At 40.5% G+C, this 12,761-nt stretch overlaps 1 protein-coding gene across 16 annotated transcripts in view; it reads left to right on the forward strand.

Moving 5' to 3' along the window:
• The window catches only part of ST7 (suppression of tumorigenicity 7), a 235,529-nt gene that overhangs the window by 204,955 nt on the left and 17,813 nt on the right, over nt 1-12,761 (forward strand). For 7 of the 16 annotated variants that reach the window (XM_027573676.1, XM_027573671.1, XM_027573672.1 and 4 more), the window contains one exon: nt 9,856-10,006. The exons of 8 other annotated variants lie outside the window; for them this stretch is intronic. In XM_027573676.1, the coding sequence (XP_027429477.1) occupies nt 9,856-10,006 (151 nt within the window). Of the gene's footprint in view, nt 1-9,855; nt 10,007-12,761 lie in introns of those variants that run through there. One more of the 16 variants, XM_027573680.1, reaches the window with a different exon arrangement.

The raw sequence follows: 12,761 nt of genomic DNA on the forward strand, positions 1-12,761 counted from the left end.
TCAGGTCTTACATTTAAATCTTTAATGAATTTTGAGTTGTTTTTTGTGTATTGTTTAAGATAAAGGTCCATTTTCATTCTGTGCATGTGGAATCCAGTTTTCCTCACATTATTTATTGAAGAGAATGATTTAATTCTTGTGTCCTCTATTGTAGACATCAGGTGGTCAACTCTAATAGCAAACCTTTTGGTCATAAAGATATTTTGGTGTTTATGTCGTCTATTTAGGATAGATATACAGAATGAGAACTACTGAGTAACATATAGAAGCATTTCAGGGCTCTTAATGTTTATTGCCAGATGCTTACCAAAAAAAGATTGTAGTAGTTTACACCTCCATCAGCAGGTAATGCCTTCTTTACCATTTTCTCGCACCGTCACCAGCATTGAGCAATCTATTTAAAACAGAAAAAAGAAAGAAGGAAAACAAAAAAATAATTATGATTTCATTGGGTCAAATGGAATTCTGTTCTTTAGTTGGTGTTTCTTTGCCACTACTAGTAAGGTGGAACATTGTTAGCCATGTGTGTTTATTCTTTTCTGAATTGTCAGGCCCATTATGTAGACTTCCTGTTCTTACCGGGAAAACATATTAACATAATGATAGAGCAAGAGGTAGCGACATCAGGTAGGCAGACCTGTGAAGTGTCATTAACAGGGTCCAGAAGTATTTGAAACAAGGACTCTCACTACTTCTTGTCCATGGGCCAAAGGGAACCATGGGAAGGGAGTTGATTAGCTCCCTGCCTGTTTCCTTTTTGATAAAATGGGGATAAAAATAAAAGCTTCATAGGTCTGAGGAAATGTAAATGGAATTACATTGTGTAACTCATCCAGTACATAGTTGGCACTTGGACATGTGTTGGGCCTTCGTCATCTTTTCCCTGGTACTTTCAGCTCTATTTCTGCACTTGCTGGCTGGGCTACAATAAGCACTGCCTAGAAAAATGCATTAATAAGTACTTTTGAAACATCCTAGCGTAAGAAGGACAACTAGAGAGTTTAACGGTGGCACTGCATTGCCCGTGGCCTTGAGTACCCACAGGGTCCCTTTAAGGCTAGAGCCTCCCCCCAGATTTGAGGGGAGGCTCTAGCATGCTCTGGCTTACAGCTGTTGTCTTCCGGAATTCCCAGTTTGTAACTGTCGGTAAGTCCGTTGCTTGTGGTTGATTAAAAGTTACCCGTTTCTGACCTCTGTCTCCTATTTTTTTTTTTCTGGAATGCCACCAAAACAACAATGACAAGTAACTAATAATGATTTTTTAGAGCAATAAACATTTTTTTCCCTCCTAATACAATCTTATATGAAGCCTTAATGAACAAAGCAAGTAGATGTAGAACTGCTATGATTGAAACTGGGATGAGAAAGCAGGTAGCCCAGCAACCCCAAGGCACCTGTGCATACAGTTTAGAAAAGAACAGAAGCCTATGACCAGTCACTACCACCACAGGAAAATCCCAAGCATGTGAGGTTCCACCCATAGAACTGGAGGCTCCACACCCATTCTGATGAGCAGCAGGGGGCTGAGGGAGCCCCAAGGGCTGGAGATGCCTGACTATTGTGGATGGAGACATTGAGGGGAAAAAAATCACGAGCACCAATGCAGGGAAAGCTTTCATCTTCATCTTGCCTAAAATACCAGCACTAGGAAGCCATGGGCTCTTCCTACTGGCCCCATAGTGGGGTGCAGTGGGCAGGTCCTGAGTGTGCTGGGGGAAGGGAGCTTGCTGGGTTCCTGAAGCTCCTTTTACCAGCCGGACAGCCCAGGCTTGACATGGTATTGACAGGAGGATCCAGCCTAATAGATACATAGTTTTTAAATTCTCAGTCTTGGAGTGTGGAAAGTCATGAGAAAATAGGAAAGAATGAAAAATGTTATGACAGAAATGCATTCCCAATAAAAATTTACATTTTTTTAAAAAAGCTCATCTAATGTTAATCTAGAAACTCTTATTTCATGGGGATTTTAAGAGGTTTGTGGGGGAAAACATCCTGGTCGTTGTATATGCTAATGGAGTATCCACAGGACCTTGTTAGAGTGATGGAAATTCTATTTCATACAGACACTAATGCGATCCTCCCTTTATGTCTTGGTAGAGCTGATTGACAGAGTATAAAATTGCTTTTTAATCCAATTTAGGAAACAAAACGTGTAGTTGGGTTTTAGCATTTAAAAATGCTTGAAGCTTGGAAGCAGAAACTCAAAATACTCTGGCAGATTGTCAGTGATACGGTATATCAATGGTACATTTCAGAAATATTATTTCAATATAAGTTTCTTTGAATTGAATCATATTTTGTTCCAAAGCTTTTTTGGATTAGAGTAAGGAGAATGTATTGTGGAAATATGACCCAGAGGAAAGTGAGCAGAAACCATTTTTTAGCCACATTTCTCAGGAATAGACAGTTTCTAAAAGATCTCTTTCTTTAACAAAAAGCACTATAGCTGCTCCCACCAAGGCCACTGCCATCATGGCCGCCCTACCTCCGTCACCAGATCCTTTGGCCTCTTGTCAAAGCCCATCCTATTTCATCTCTCCTCAGTGTTCTGTCCCACTGACCCCTTTTTCTACCTCAGGGCCATCTTGGCTCCGTACTGCCTGCTCTCTGGGTCACTGCTGCATTTCGGGGCACTCTCCTCCTACATCATTTCTTCCCCTGCCCATCCCTGTGATTGGTCCTCTGGGAACATCATTCACTACCCACCATTTTCTTGCTTGAAACTCTCCTGGGAGATCTCCTGTGCTCCTGCTGCTTCAGCTTCCACCTCTCCCTGCACAAACAAATCCCTGTGTCCAGCTTCTCTTCCGGGCTCCGGACCTGCACACCCAGCTGCCTTCAGGCTATCCCTCCAAGCACTTCCACTGTCCTCTGGTGTCTTATATCAGCTAACTATCTCACATTACTCTAGTTTCCTAAACTAGAAATTTCACAGTCCCCCTTAATGCCTTTTCTTGCCATCAGATTCAGCCAGGCACCAAGTCCTGGGGAAGCCCTCCTTGGTTTAGTCACCCCCTCACCCAGACCATGACAGAAGCTTTTTAACACTTTTCTAATTTCAGTCTCTTGTCCACTTGACTTGTCCCTTTCTTTCAAAACCACCAGTGGTACCAGCTCACTTCCCAACTGCCTGCTAGAGCAGATTTCAGACTGTATTCCTAGGAGCCATAAGGATTCCTCGGACCTCTATTGGCTCCCTCCCCCAGGGTCCCCCCCCACACACTTTGTTTTACATCAATTTCACGTATTCTGTTTTAAGTTGCTCTTTTTCTTTTGAACTTTTTTTTTTTTTTTTTTTCTGTTTCTCAAAGTTTGAATACTGTGGAATAACTCAGAGCGGAGGTCAGACTCTGGAGCATAGGACGGAAGACCTTTTACAGTCTACTTTTCCTGCTTCCCTTGGAGACTAGCGTAAAACCGGAGTTCCTGTGCAGTTTCTGGTACATACGATTTGTGCGACCCTGGTCAAGCTACTTAACTTCACAAAGCCTTCATTTTTCCATCTGTAAAATAAGAATCCTAATCCCTTGTTGTAAGGAGTATCTGAGCAAATACTTGATACCTGTCAGTGCTTGGTCAGTGTTGGGACTACCTATCATGTTAGGACTTAAGCACCTTAAGATTTTAAACACAATATGCCCTTTGATGCTTTGCTGCCACTGCCCCGCCTTGCAGTGGCTTCTGCCTCCCCTCATCTTTGTAGGTGAACTAATTTAATTAATAATAAGACTGACTCATACTTTCCTTTTTCTGTGAAACCTTCTCAGAGAAGTACCCTTCATTTGCTTCCTTAGTACTTAGTCAAGTTGACCCTTGAACAATGCAGGGGTTAAGCATGCCAACGCCCCCACGTAGTTGAAAATCCCATTATAACTTTGGACTCCCTAAAAACTTAACTAATAGCCTACTACTACTAACTGGAAGCCTTACCGATAACATAAAGTTGAATAATAATATATTTTGTATGTTATATGTATTATATACTATATTCCTACAATGAAGTAAGCTAGAGAAAAGAATGTTAAGAAAGTCATAAGAGAAGATATGTTTATAGTATTGTACTGCATTTATTGAAAAAAAAAAATCCATCGGGCACTTGGGTGGTGCAGTCATTTAAGCATCCGACACTTGGTTTTGGATCAGGTCCTGAACTCTGGGTCGTGGGATCGAGCTCCGTGTTGGGCTCTGTGCTCAGTGCGGAGTCTGCTTGATATTCATTCTCCCTCTCTGTCCGCCCCTCCTCGCATTCCTCTCTCTCTCTCAAATAAATAAATAAATCTTTTAAAAAATCTGCGTTATAAGTGGACCCACACAGTTCATTTCCACATTGTTCAAGGGTGAACTGTATATATCTCTTACTAAGGCAGTCATCATGTTGAATTTTATTGTCCTCACACACACACGCACACACGCGCGCATACGCACACATGCGCGCACGCGCACGCACACACGCGCGCACGCACACACGCATGCTTCTACAAAGATTAGGGATCATCAGGATGGGGACCTGACCAATTCATGTCCATGCCCTTGGTGTGTCCTTAAGGTAAACTGTGCGTGCTGCTATGGGTGGGTCATTACAGTACACCATGATCTCTCCTAAATCTTTGCTTGGGATGCACTGTGGACACTCCTGTGGTTTTTGAATGAAGCACAGTTAACTGATGAAGAGAGAAGTGAGCCAGCAAGCAGCAGTTATCTTGTGCGGAGGCCCCCTGAGTGGTACACAGATCACCAGGCGTAACTTGGCGGTTCAGCTTTGCATTGTGCTTGTTTCCAGATTGGTTAGTGACCCCCCAGGAGCCAGTTCTTTTCAGCCGATCTGCTACTACTGTAAAATTGCTGAAGTATTTTACCTAAAAACAGATTCAATTATTTGTGGGACATACATACACAAAAAATACAACTTATCTCCACAGTAATATAAACATTTCATTTTTTTGTTAGTAAAAATAGCTACTATTTCATGAACACGTATGTGCCAGGTACTGTGTGAATGCTTTACGTATATTATCCTACATAACCTTCAACAGTTAGAATTGGCAAGATGTGTATTTTTATTATTCTAACAGATGAGCAGGCTGAGGTTGAAGGAAATTGACTTGTCCAGGGTCTCAGAGTGGAACAGTAGGGCTGGGATTCAAACAGTGGGTCAGAATGGCCGAGGGTGTATGAGAGCAGGGGAGGCAGGGAACCATGATACTGGGTATTTCAGTCCCCATCCCAGCATGCCTCAAGAGAGCCACGGCTACTTGTGGTATTTTTGTCCTATTCCAGCGTGTGTCTTATTGAGTCCAGGGAGTAGGCAACACTGAGACTCAAAATATATAACTTGTCTTCCAAATAGGACTAATTTTATTCTCTGAACTCTTTACTGATAGATATTTTTAAAGTATCCATTCTGGGCTCTCAGCCTCTTTCATACCCAGTTGTACCAAAGCACTGTAAACATATAAAAATTGCTGTCTCTGGTTATCTTTTTTTTCATTTGTGTGGCTTGTTTTTTTATGTTTTTGTTGCAAGTCTAGAAGATAGGTTTGTATTACATGTACACATACACATGCACACACATATATATATATATATATACATATATATAGAGAGAGAGAAATAAAAATGACTTATAGAAAACTTGGAAAGCACCAAAAAAGCACAAAAGAAATTAATCTCCCGTAAAATCAAATATTTAACCACCATTAACATTCAGTCTGTGACTTTACAGTGTTTTAATGTGCATATCTATTTTTTTTAGTTACCAAAATCATAATCTGTATGGTACTCTTACTTTTTCTTCATTTTAGTAATATATCATGAACATTTTCTCATGCTAATATTCTTCCACTACCTGATTTTTTGGGAGGGACCTGATAGCCATCATCCAAATGTGCTAAAATTTACCTAAATGTGTTGAATTTACCTAAATTTAGCTAAGTGTGCTAAAATTAACCTGTATTTGCTTATTTTGTTTGTTCCCATTTTTTTCCCTAATGATTTCATATGACTTCTATTGTTGGTATTGTAAAAATCCAAAAAAAGGGGTATAAATTAATTCCTGGACGTTAATGTTTATGTGAAGGTTAACTTTAGGATTATTTTCACTCAAATTATTAGAGAATTTTAAGACCTTAACAGAAGAGCATTGAACAGTCACCTGGGGTAGCCTCCTGACAGGTGAGCCAGCCTCTCTTAAATACGTCCATACTACTCAGCTCCTCTTTCTATGTTCTGACTTCGTATGTTCCTATGGACATAAGGAACTAGGTTCTGACATATAGATTTTTGAAAGTTGCTTCCGAAACCTTTAGAAGCCTGTACTTTAAGATCAATGTGACTTGAGAATCTGGAAGGAAGTTGGAGGCAGGGTAGCAGGCAAGAGAGCACGGAATGCTGGCCTGGCTAATAGAAGCCAAATAATTATTACAGACAGGCAGAGAGTGTTCTCTGATTTGCAAGCTACAGTTATTCTAATTGATTTCTGCATACTTGTGGATAGGGATCTGCCCTCTTCCATTTATTTTTCTCTTGACAAGTAAGATGTGAAATGTTGTTCCATGCCTTTCTAATTTAAACGTTGCACATGTTGAGAACTGATCTTGCCAGCCATTTTTAAGCCTGGCCAAAAACATAACAGATTGTTGTTATTAGCCTTCATCGTCTGGTTAGAGCCAACATTTTGTTTGGAACTATACTGGAGTATAAATCTCCCTTATAGGCATTACCTATTTCTGCCATCAAGCAAATTCAATGAGAAGGTAACTGAGTGTCCTTGGTGAGTTGCTCTGGTTAGCATCATGAGGCTGATTAGAGCAAGGATGCTCATTTTGAGAGACTTCTTAGGAAGCGAGATTCATGTTCTTGAGGATCTTATGATTCAGCTGAGGGAAAAGATGCACAAATAACTAATACAAGGCAATGTATGAAAAGTACACGTACACAAAGATCAGAGGCAGCTTAGAGGAAAAACAAAGCATTACCTTACGGCCTGATTTTAGGGCTATGGATGATGATGTCCTTGAGGCCATATGCAGCACATTGAGCCTGCAAGCTGAGTAAGCCATCTGTCTCACACACATGTGTACTATTTTCCAAGTATATTTAGATGCCCTGGTGGTCAGCGATGCTTTTAAATGAATTCCTGTTTTATTACATTTATTTTAGCTTTTTGCCATATTATGTATTTTCAATCAATACTATAATAATAATTCCTACCATAGGTGTCTATAAAATTTTTTCATGTTAAAAATTATTTTAGTTACTTAAAGATTGGAAACTTCCATTGTCTACAGTAGTGCTTTCCCATAGAACTTTCTGTGCTAACAGAAATGTCTCTGCATTGTCCAGTATAGTAGTCATTAACTACATGCCTCACTTGAGGACTTGAAATATGGCTAGTGGGACTGAGAAACTGAGTTTTTTATTTTATTTGATTTTAATTGATTTAAATTCAGATAGTCACATGTGGTAGAGGTTACCATGTTGGATAACGCAGATCTATTATATCTATTCTATTATAATTATAAAATTATATAGGTAATTTTCTAAGCCCCTTACACACAAGTTTTCTCTGCCCTGCCCCTCTGTTTCAAGTCTACCCACAAATGTGGGCCTACCCACTTCTTCTCAGAGGTCCCTATTCCTGAAGGTTCCTTAGGTCAAGAGAAGAGTTCTCTTATAGATGCTTAATGAAATGACTTTGAAAGACTTTCCTAATCATAGAAATAAAAGCAATGGTAGTTTATACTTTTCTTTCAGCCACCATCTTATTCTCAGGGACTTGAAGAGGTTTCTGTATACCTGGGACACATGCACTAATGGTTTTCATATTTAGTTGTTTCAGAGTTCATACAGCATGTTCTTTCTTTAAAAATTGACTTTTTGGGGAAAAATTGACTATTTGGTAGGCAGAGTAGCTATAAATAGTTATTAGAAACTCAAAAATAAAGTCTTACTCTAGGGCTCTTATTAGGCAACAAAATTTCCCTTCCCTTTGTTCTCCTGATGATTATTAAGAGTAACCGAATGATCTTTCTTCTCTTACTCTGAAACAATTAATACAATTTATAACACTTAACAGGTTATATGTCTTTCCCATGACTCATTGCCTTGGAGTCTTTTAAGATCATCATGGGCGGTGGCAACATAGAGTATAATCGCTTTGATTAGGGTAACAAGATCACGAGAGGATAGTCAAATATCTCTGAACGTAAAATTCAGCCTTATATATATATTATGGTTGCTATTCATTATAAATGTAGTGCCGATTGGATTACTAGGTAACTCAAAATTGTAATTTTTCCCAAAAGGTTTTTGTTCTGCACTGTTTTAAAACAAGATGAAGGAGGAAGGCAGTGACTTGTAGAATTCAAAAAGGGATCTGACCAAAAAGTTCTTTTGGAACTCATCCTTGAGGAGTTCCCATTAGAGTAATCACCACCTTTCATGGAACGGTCTGGGAAGAGGCCTTCCCATGGAGGTCTTTCTGTCGACGGAGGGCCCTCTATTCCCACCCTCCCCACCCTCCCCACCCCCTCACCGCCAAGTGTGATGGCTCTATCACTCTTCTCTGCAGCACTCTCGATAGGCTCTCTCACTTTTTTGAGGCCTGAGGCTTAGAGATTTTTTTCACATACCAGACCCAGAGTGAGGAAAGTTTCATTTGCTGAACCAAGAGGCCAGAGTGTGTCCTCCTGGTTCCTCCTAAGCAAGTGCATCCCGATAACGGATATGCCAACAGGAGAGGAAGCTTAAAGGCACCTGCACGCAGTGCGCAAAGCACATAAAGCCACATGAGGTAACAGAACACGGAGAGGTGTACCATGATTTCCATTCCGTGTAGCAGGATTCTTCCATTCTTCACCCTCTCATAAATTCCACTGATAGATAAATCTTCAGGCAGTTGTTTCTGACATTAAAACTGTTGAACATCTCTTCTCATAGCACTTCCTTCTGCTGTGTTTGTCCCATTTTAATTAAACACATCCCTCCATCATCCGCTAATCTCCATTTTAAAGGAGGTGCATGGGTTGTTGTGATGGTGGTTGGTGGTGATAGTGTGTATGTATGTGTGGGTGAGGAGTGAAACCCAGGGAGAAGCCAGCCAGCAAAAAGAAGTTAACGTTTGCAAATATAAAATACCACCCTAAATTTGCTTCCCTTTCTATTCTGTAGTAAACACCAAAGAATCCATTCTGGCCCTGTGCTGCCATCTCCTTCGTAGAAGATAGGAATGAAGAGGCATAAGCTGAGGACCCTTCAGTCTTTGGGAAAGGAACTAAAAGAACAGTATAGTTTGGGGTCTGTACTGCTCCTCTCCCTGGGGTCTTCCTATGCTCAGGCTGCCACATCTCCTTCCTCCAGCATCTGAACAGCAAGGTGTGGCTCTTTTCACAGGACCAGGTCCCTCTCCTTGGTAAATCTGTATAGAAAAAAATAATGGGCAGCACTAGTCAGTCTCAAGTCTCTCTAGTATAGTGGGCTTAGTCTTATGACTTCTTAACCTTCCTGTGTCCATTTTATGTATTTTTGTTTCTGGTTACAAAATTATACCAACTTTATTGTGTCTTCTAAATTTTCCATTTTGCTGTTTGAGTCTATATATGTTTCGTCGATTAGAGTATCTTACCCTGAAAGCCTATGATCTTCACTGTAGGAAAGTAGTAGAAGGCTAACTATCTATTAGCAAGCTTTGGGTTGCTGGATATTTTAGTAATTGCCTTCAAATGTACTAACAAGGTCGCAGGTTTGATGAAATGCTTATGAGTGGTGCCTTTAGGGAAATCAACCTCTCTATTCTCAATATGGAATTCCAAATTACTATGTTTTAATGCATCTGTCTCCTGCCTTTTTTTATTTCAGTACCTCCTAGAAATGAAAAGCTTAATCCTCCCCCCAGAACATATCCTGAAGCGAGGGGACAGTGAAGCAATAGCATATGCGTTCTTTCATCTGGCACACTGGAAGAGGGTGGAAGGGGCTTTGAATCTTTTGCATTGTACGTGGGAAGGCAGTAAGTAATTTTCTTTCTTTGAAACGTTTTTTTTTTTAAGAGCACGGAAAGATGCTAAAACTGTTTTTATCCTGAGTGTTCATGATGAATAATGATGATTTGCATATCTGTAGCTCTTCTTCCCTGCAATGTTCCATCATGAGAGATGATGGTTAATTACTGAGACTCTTCAGTTCCCCAGTGGTGGTGGATGATACTGTGATGCCATCCCTGTACCTCCAAAAAGCAAGTTTATACAGTGGACGGGATGAATCTGGACTGTTCTGGCAGAGGAGCACTCTATAACTGGAAAACCTTCCTTGGGGACCTGGGCACCCCCTCAGCTTCATGGGAATCTTTGGCATAGGGCGTGGCCTTGCGTTAGGCTCTGATGACCACTTCCAGGTGGCCTTTCTGGGAGAATTGGCCAAAGAGCCACAGTTATCCTCCACTGGATCTAGGTTGGCCAAACAAATGAGCAGCAGTTATACTTCAGAACAAGAGCAGTGACCACAGGACCCTAGTGTTGGGTGGCAGGTGTAGCATTTGTGTATTAATGGATAAAGCCTGTTTGATGGATGTGGGGATAATCAGTCTGAGCATGTGCCAGGTACTATCCTTCTGTGTAAGGACAGGAGACTTCAGTTGTGGGTGGGACATGCTCCCTGTCCTGGCGAAGCATCTTGTCTAGCTGGAAGGAGTAACCAGCATGCAGCAGCTGCTCAGTGATTTTTCCAAAGGGCGAGGTCAGTGGGGTGGAGCAGTCATGGGTGACCTTATGGGTCAGGAGATTTGAACCAAGCCATGAAGAACTAGGACTGTGTCATAAGCAAGGGCACCGTGCAAAGCGGTGGGGCTGTTTGGAAGAAGGTAAATTGAGGGAAAAGGCCCCAAACTACAGATTATTGACAATATAGGTGTTGACACACTGTTATTAGTTAAGCAAAACAAGTACAACATGTAGTGTGGGGTGTTTTTTTTTCCCTTCTCATAGGGAAACAAAACAAGTATTAGTCTTTTGATAATTTTTTCTTAGTTCACTCCTACTCTGATCAGCCTCACAAAGGAATGTCTTTTTAATCCCTTTCACTCTGTTTATCTTTGCTGCTTCCATTTTCATTTTGATAATCTTCTGCTCTTCCCTTTTCCTGCCCTTCCCGAACCCAGAAGGAATCCAAATGGATGCAGGAAGGGGGGTGGGGGCAGCCAAATGGAATGGGGTAAAAGTAAGTTGACAGAGATGGGACTCAAGTTGATTGCAAGTTTTTTGTTGAGTTTTGAAAATATTTCTTTAGAGAATTTCTAGTGAGTTTACTTAAATAATTTACTATTTATAACTTGAGGGGTGTTGACTTGGTTGATGCTTCCACCCCCACTCCATTCTGTATAATAAGCTACCCCAGGTGCCCTGGTCCTGTTTTGAGACAGCACATTGTACTCAGGGCATGTGTGGGCGCGTATAAAAGTCCCTGTTGGCTTGGTTTATTGTTGCATTTAAAGTGTTTTACCCAAAAAAGACAAAAGGAATCTTTATTTAAACATGAAAAAGAGATCGAAAAAGCCCAGCAAGATTGAACACGAGAGACCTCACCTAGGGTTAGCTGTGGAAAAAAATGACATGGATAGATTGGCTTACCAAATAAAGACATATTTATAGATTAGCATTTTGGAAACCTAACAAAAGAAGCTTATCAGTTGGATCTGATTGATAAGAAAGTTACAGTAATATAGAAAGGATCAAAATAGGGAGGCAAGAAGTTACAAAGACACAGTGTTAGGAATGGCATAACCATAAAAAAAAGTCCCATGAGGAATAGCTAGAAATTTTGTTTGGAAATCAGTTACCCATATAATCAGATGCCAATGGGTGGGGGGGTGCCCTGGATCAACTGGGAAGAACAATGGGATTTGGGCAAATGTGAAGTGACTTAGTGAGCTCCAAAATCTATGAGGGTGGGAATGTTGGGGGAATGTAATTAATTACCTCAGATTAGATGGGCAGAAGGAAGAGAGGAGGTGAATTTTTAGACATAAACCAGTCTAGCAAGACAGGGACCTCAAGGAAAGGGAAATTCTGCACTTGAACCTTACAGGTAAATAGAAACCACTCCAAGGAAGTTATACTACTATTCAGTTTTTGGAAAGAAAGCTGTACCTCAGTTCTACACAAGAATTGTGAGAGTGCTTCGTAGGCACTAAGTACCTTGGAGAACACCAAGCACCTTGAAGAGTGTGTGTATAAGTGGGTAATTTACCGCGGGTTTGCATGTGCATCATTTCATGTGCTCTTCCTGACAACATTCTGAGTTAGACAGTTGAGAGGTGGCCGCCTCAGTTGTTTAGGAGAGAAGGAGTCATTGAGACCAGCAGCTTGTTGCAAGTTTTGCAGCCACTGTTGGTAGAACCAGGATGTAAACTCAAGTTCACTTTCTCTTCCGTCTTCTTTTCTATAATACCAGCTATTTAGACCTTTCCTGAATAGATTAAGCATAAGAAGATCACTTATCTCTGAAACATTTGCTTGGAAGCCTTCAGTTTACACTACTACTTATAGCCTCAGGTGTACGTATTCCTCTTCTAGTGTTTAGAAAGTTAATCTTTCTGTATAAAATTATATTTTTGATGGTGAATATTGACTTAAACATTTTAAATATAGAATGAGCCCAATTTTATAAAAAATCAAATAATTCTACATATAAACAAAGGAAAGAGACTGGAAATAAATATATCTTTAAGTGGATTTTAAGAGATTTTCTTTTTTTCCTTCAGGTTTGTA

This window comes from Zalophus californianus, chromosome 12, assembly GCF_009762305.2.
Source record: "Zalophus californianus isolate mZalCal1 chromosome 12, mZalCal1.pri.v2, whole genome shotgun sequence".
NCBI lineage: Eukaryota > Metazoa > Chordata > Mammalia > Carnivora > Otariidae > Zalophus > Zalophus californianus.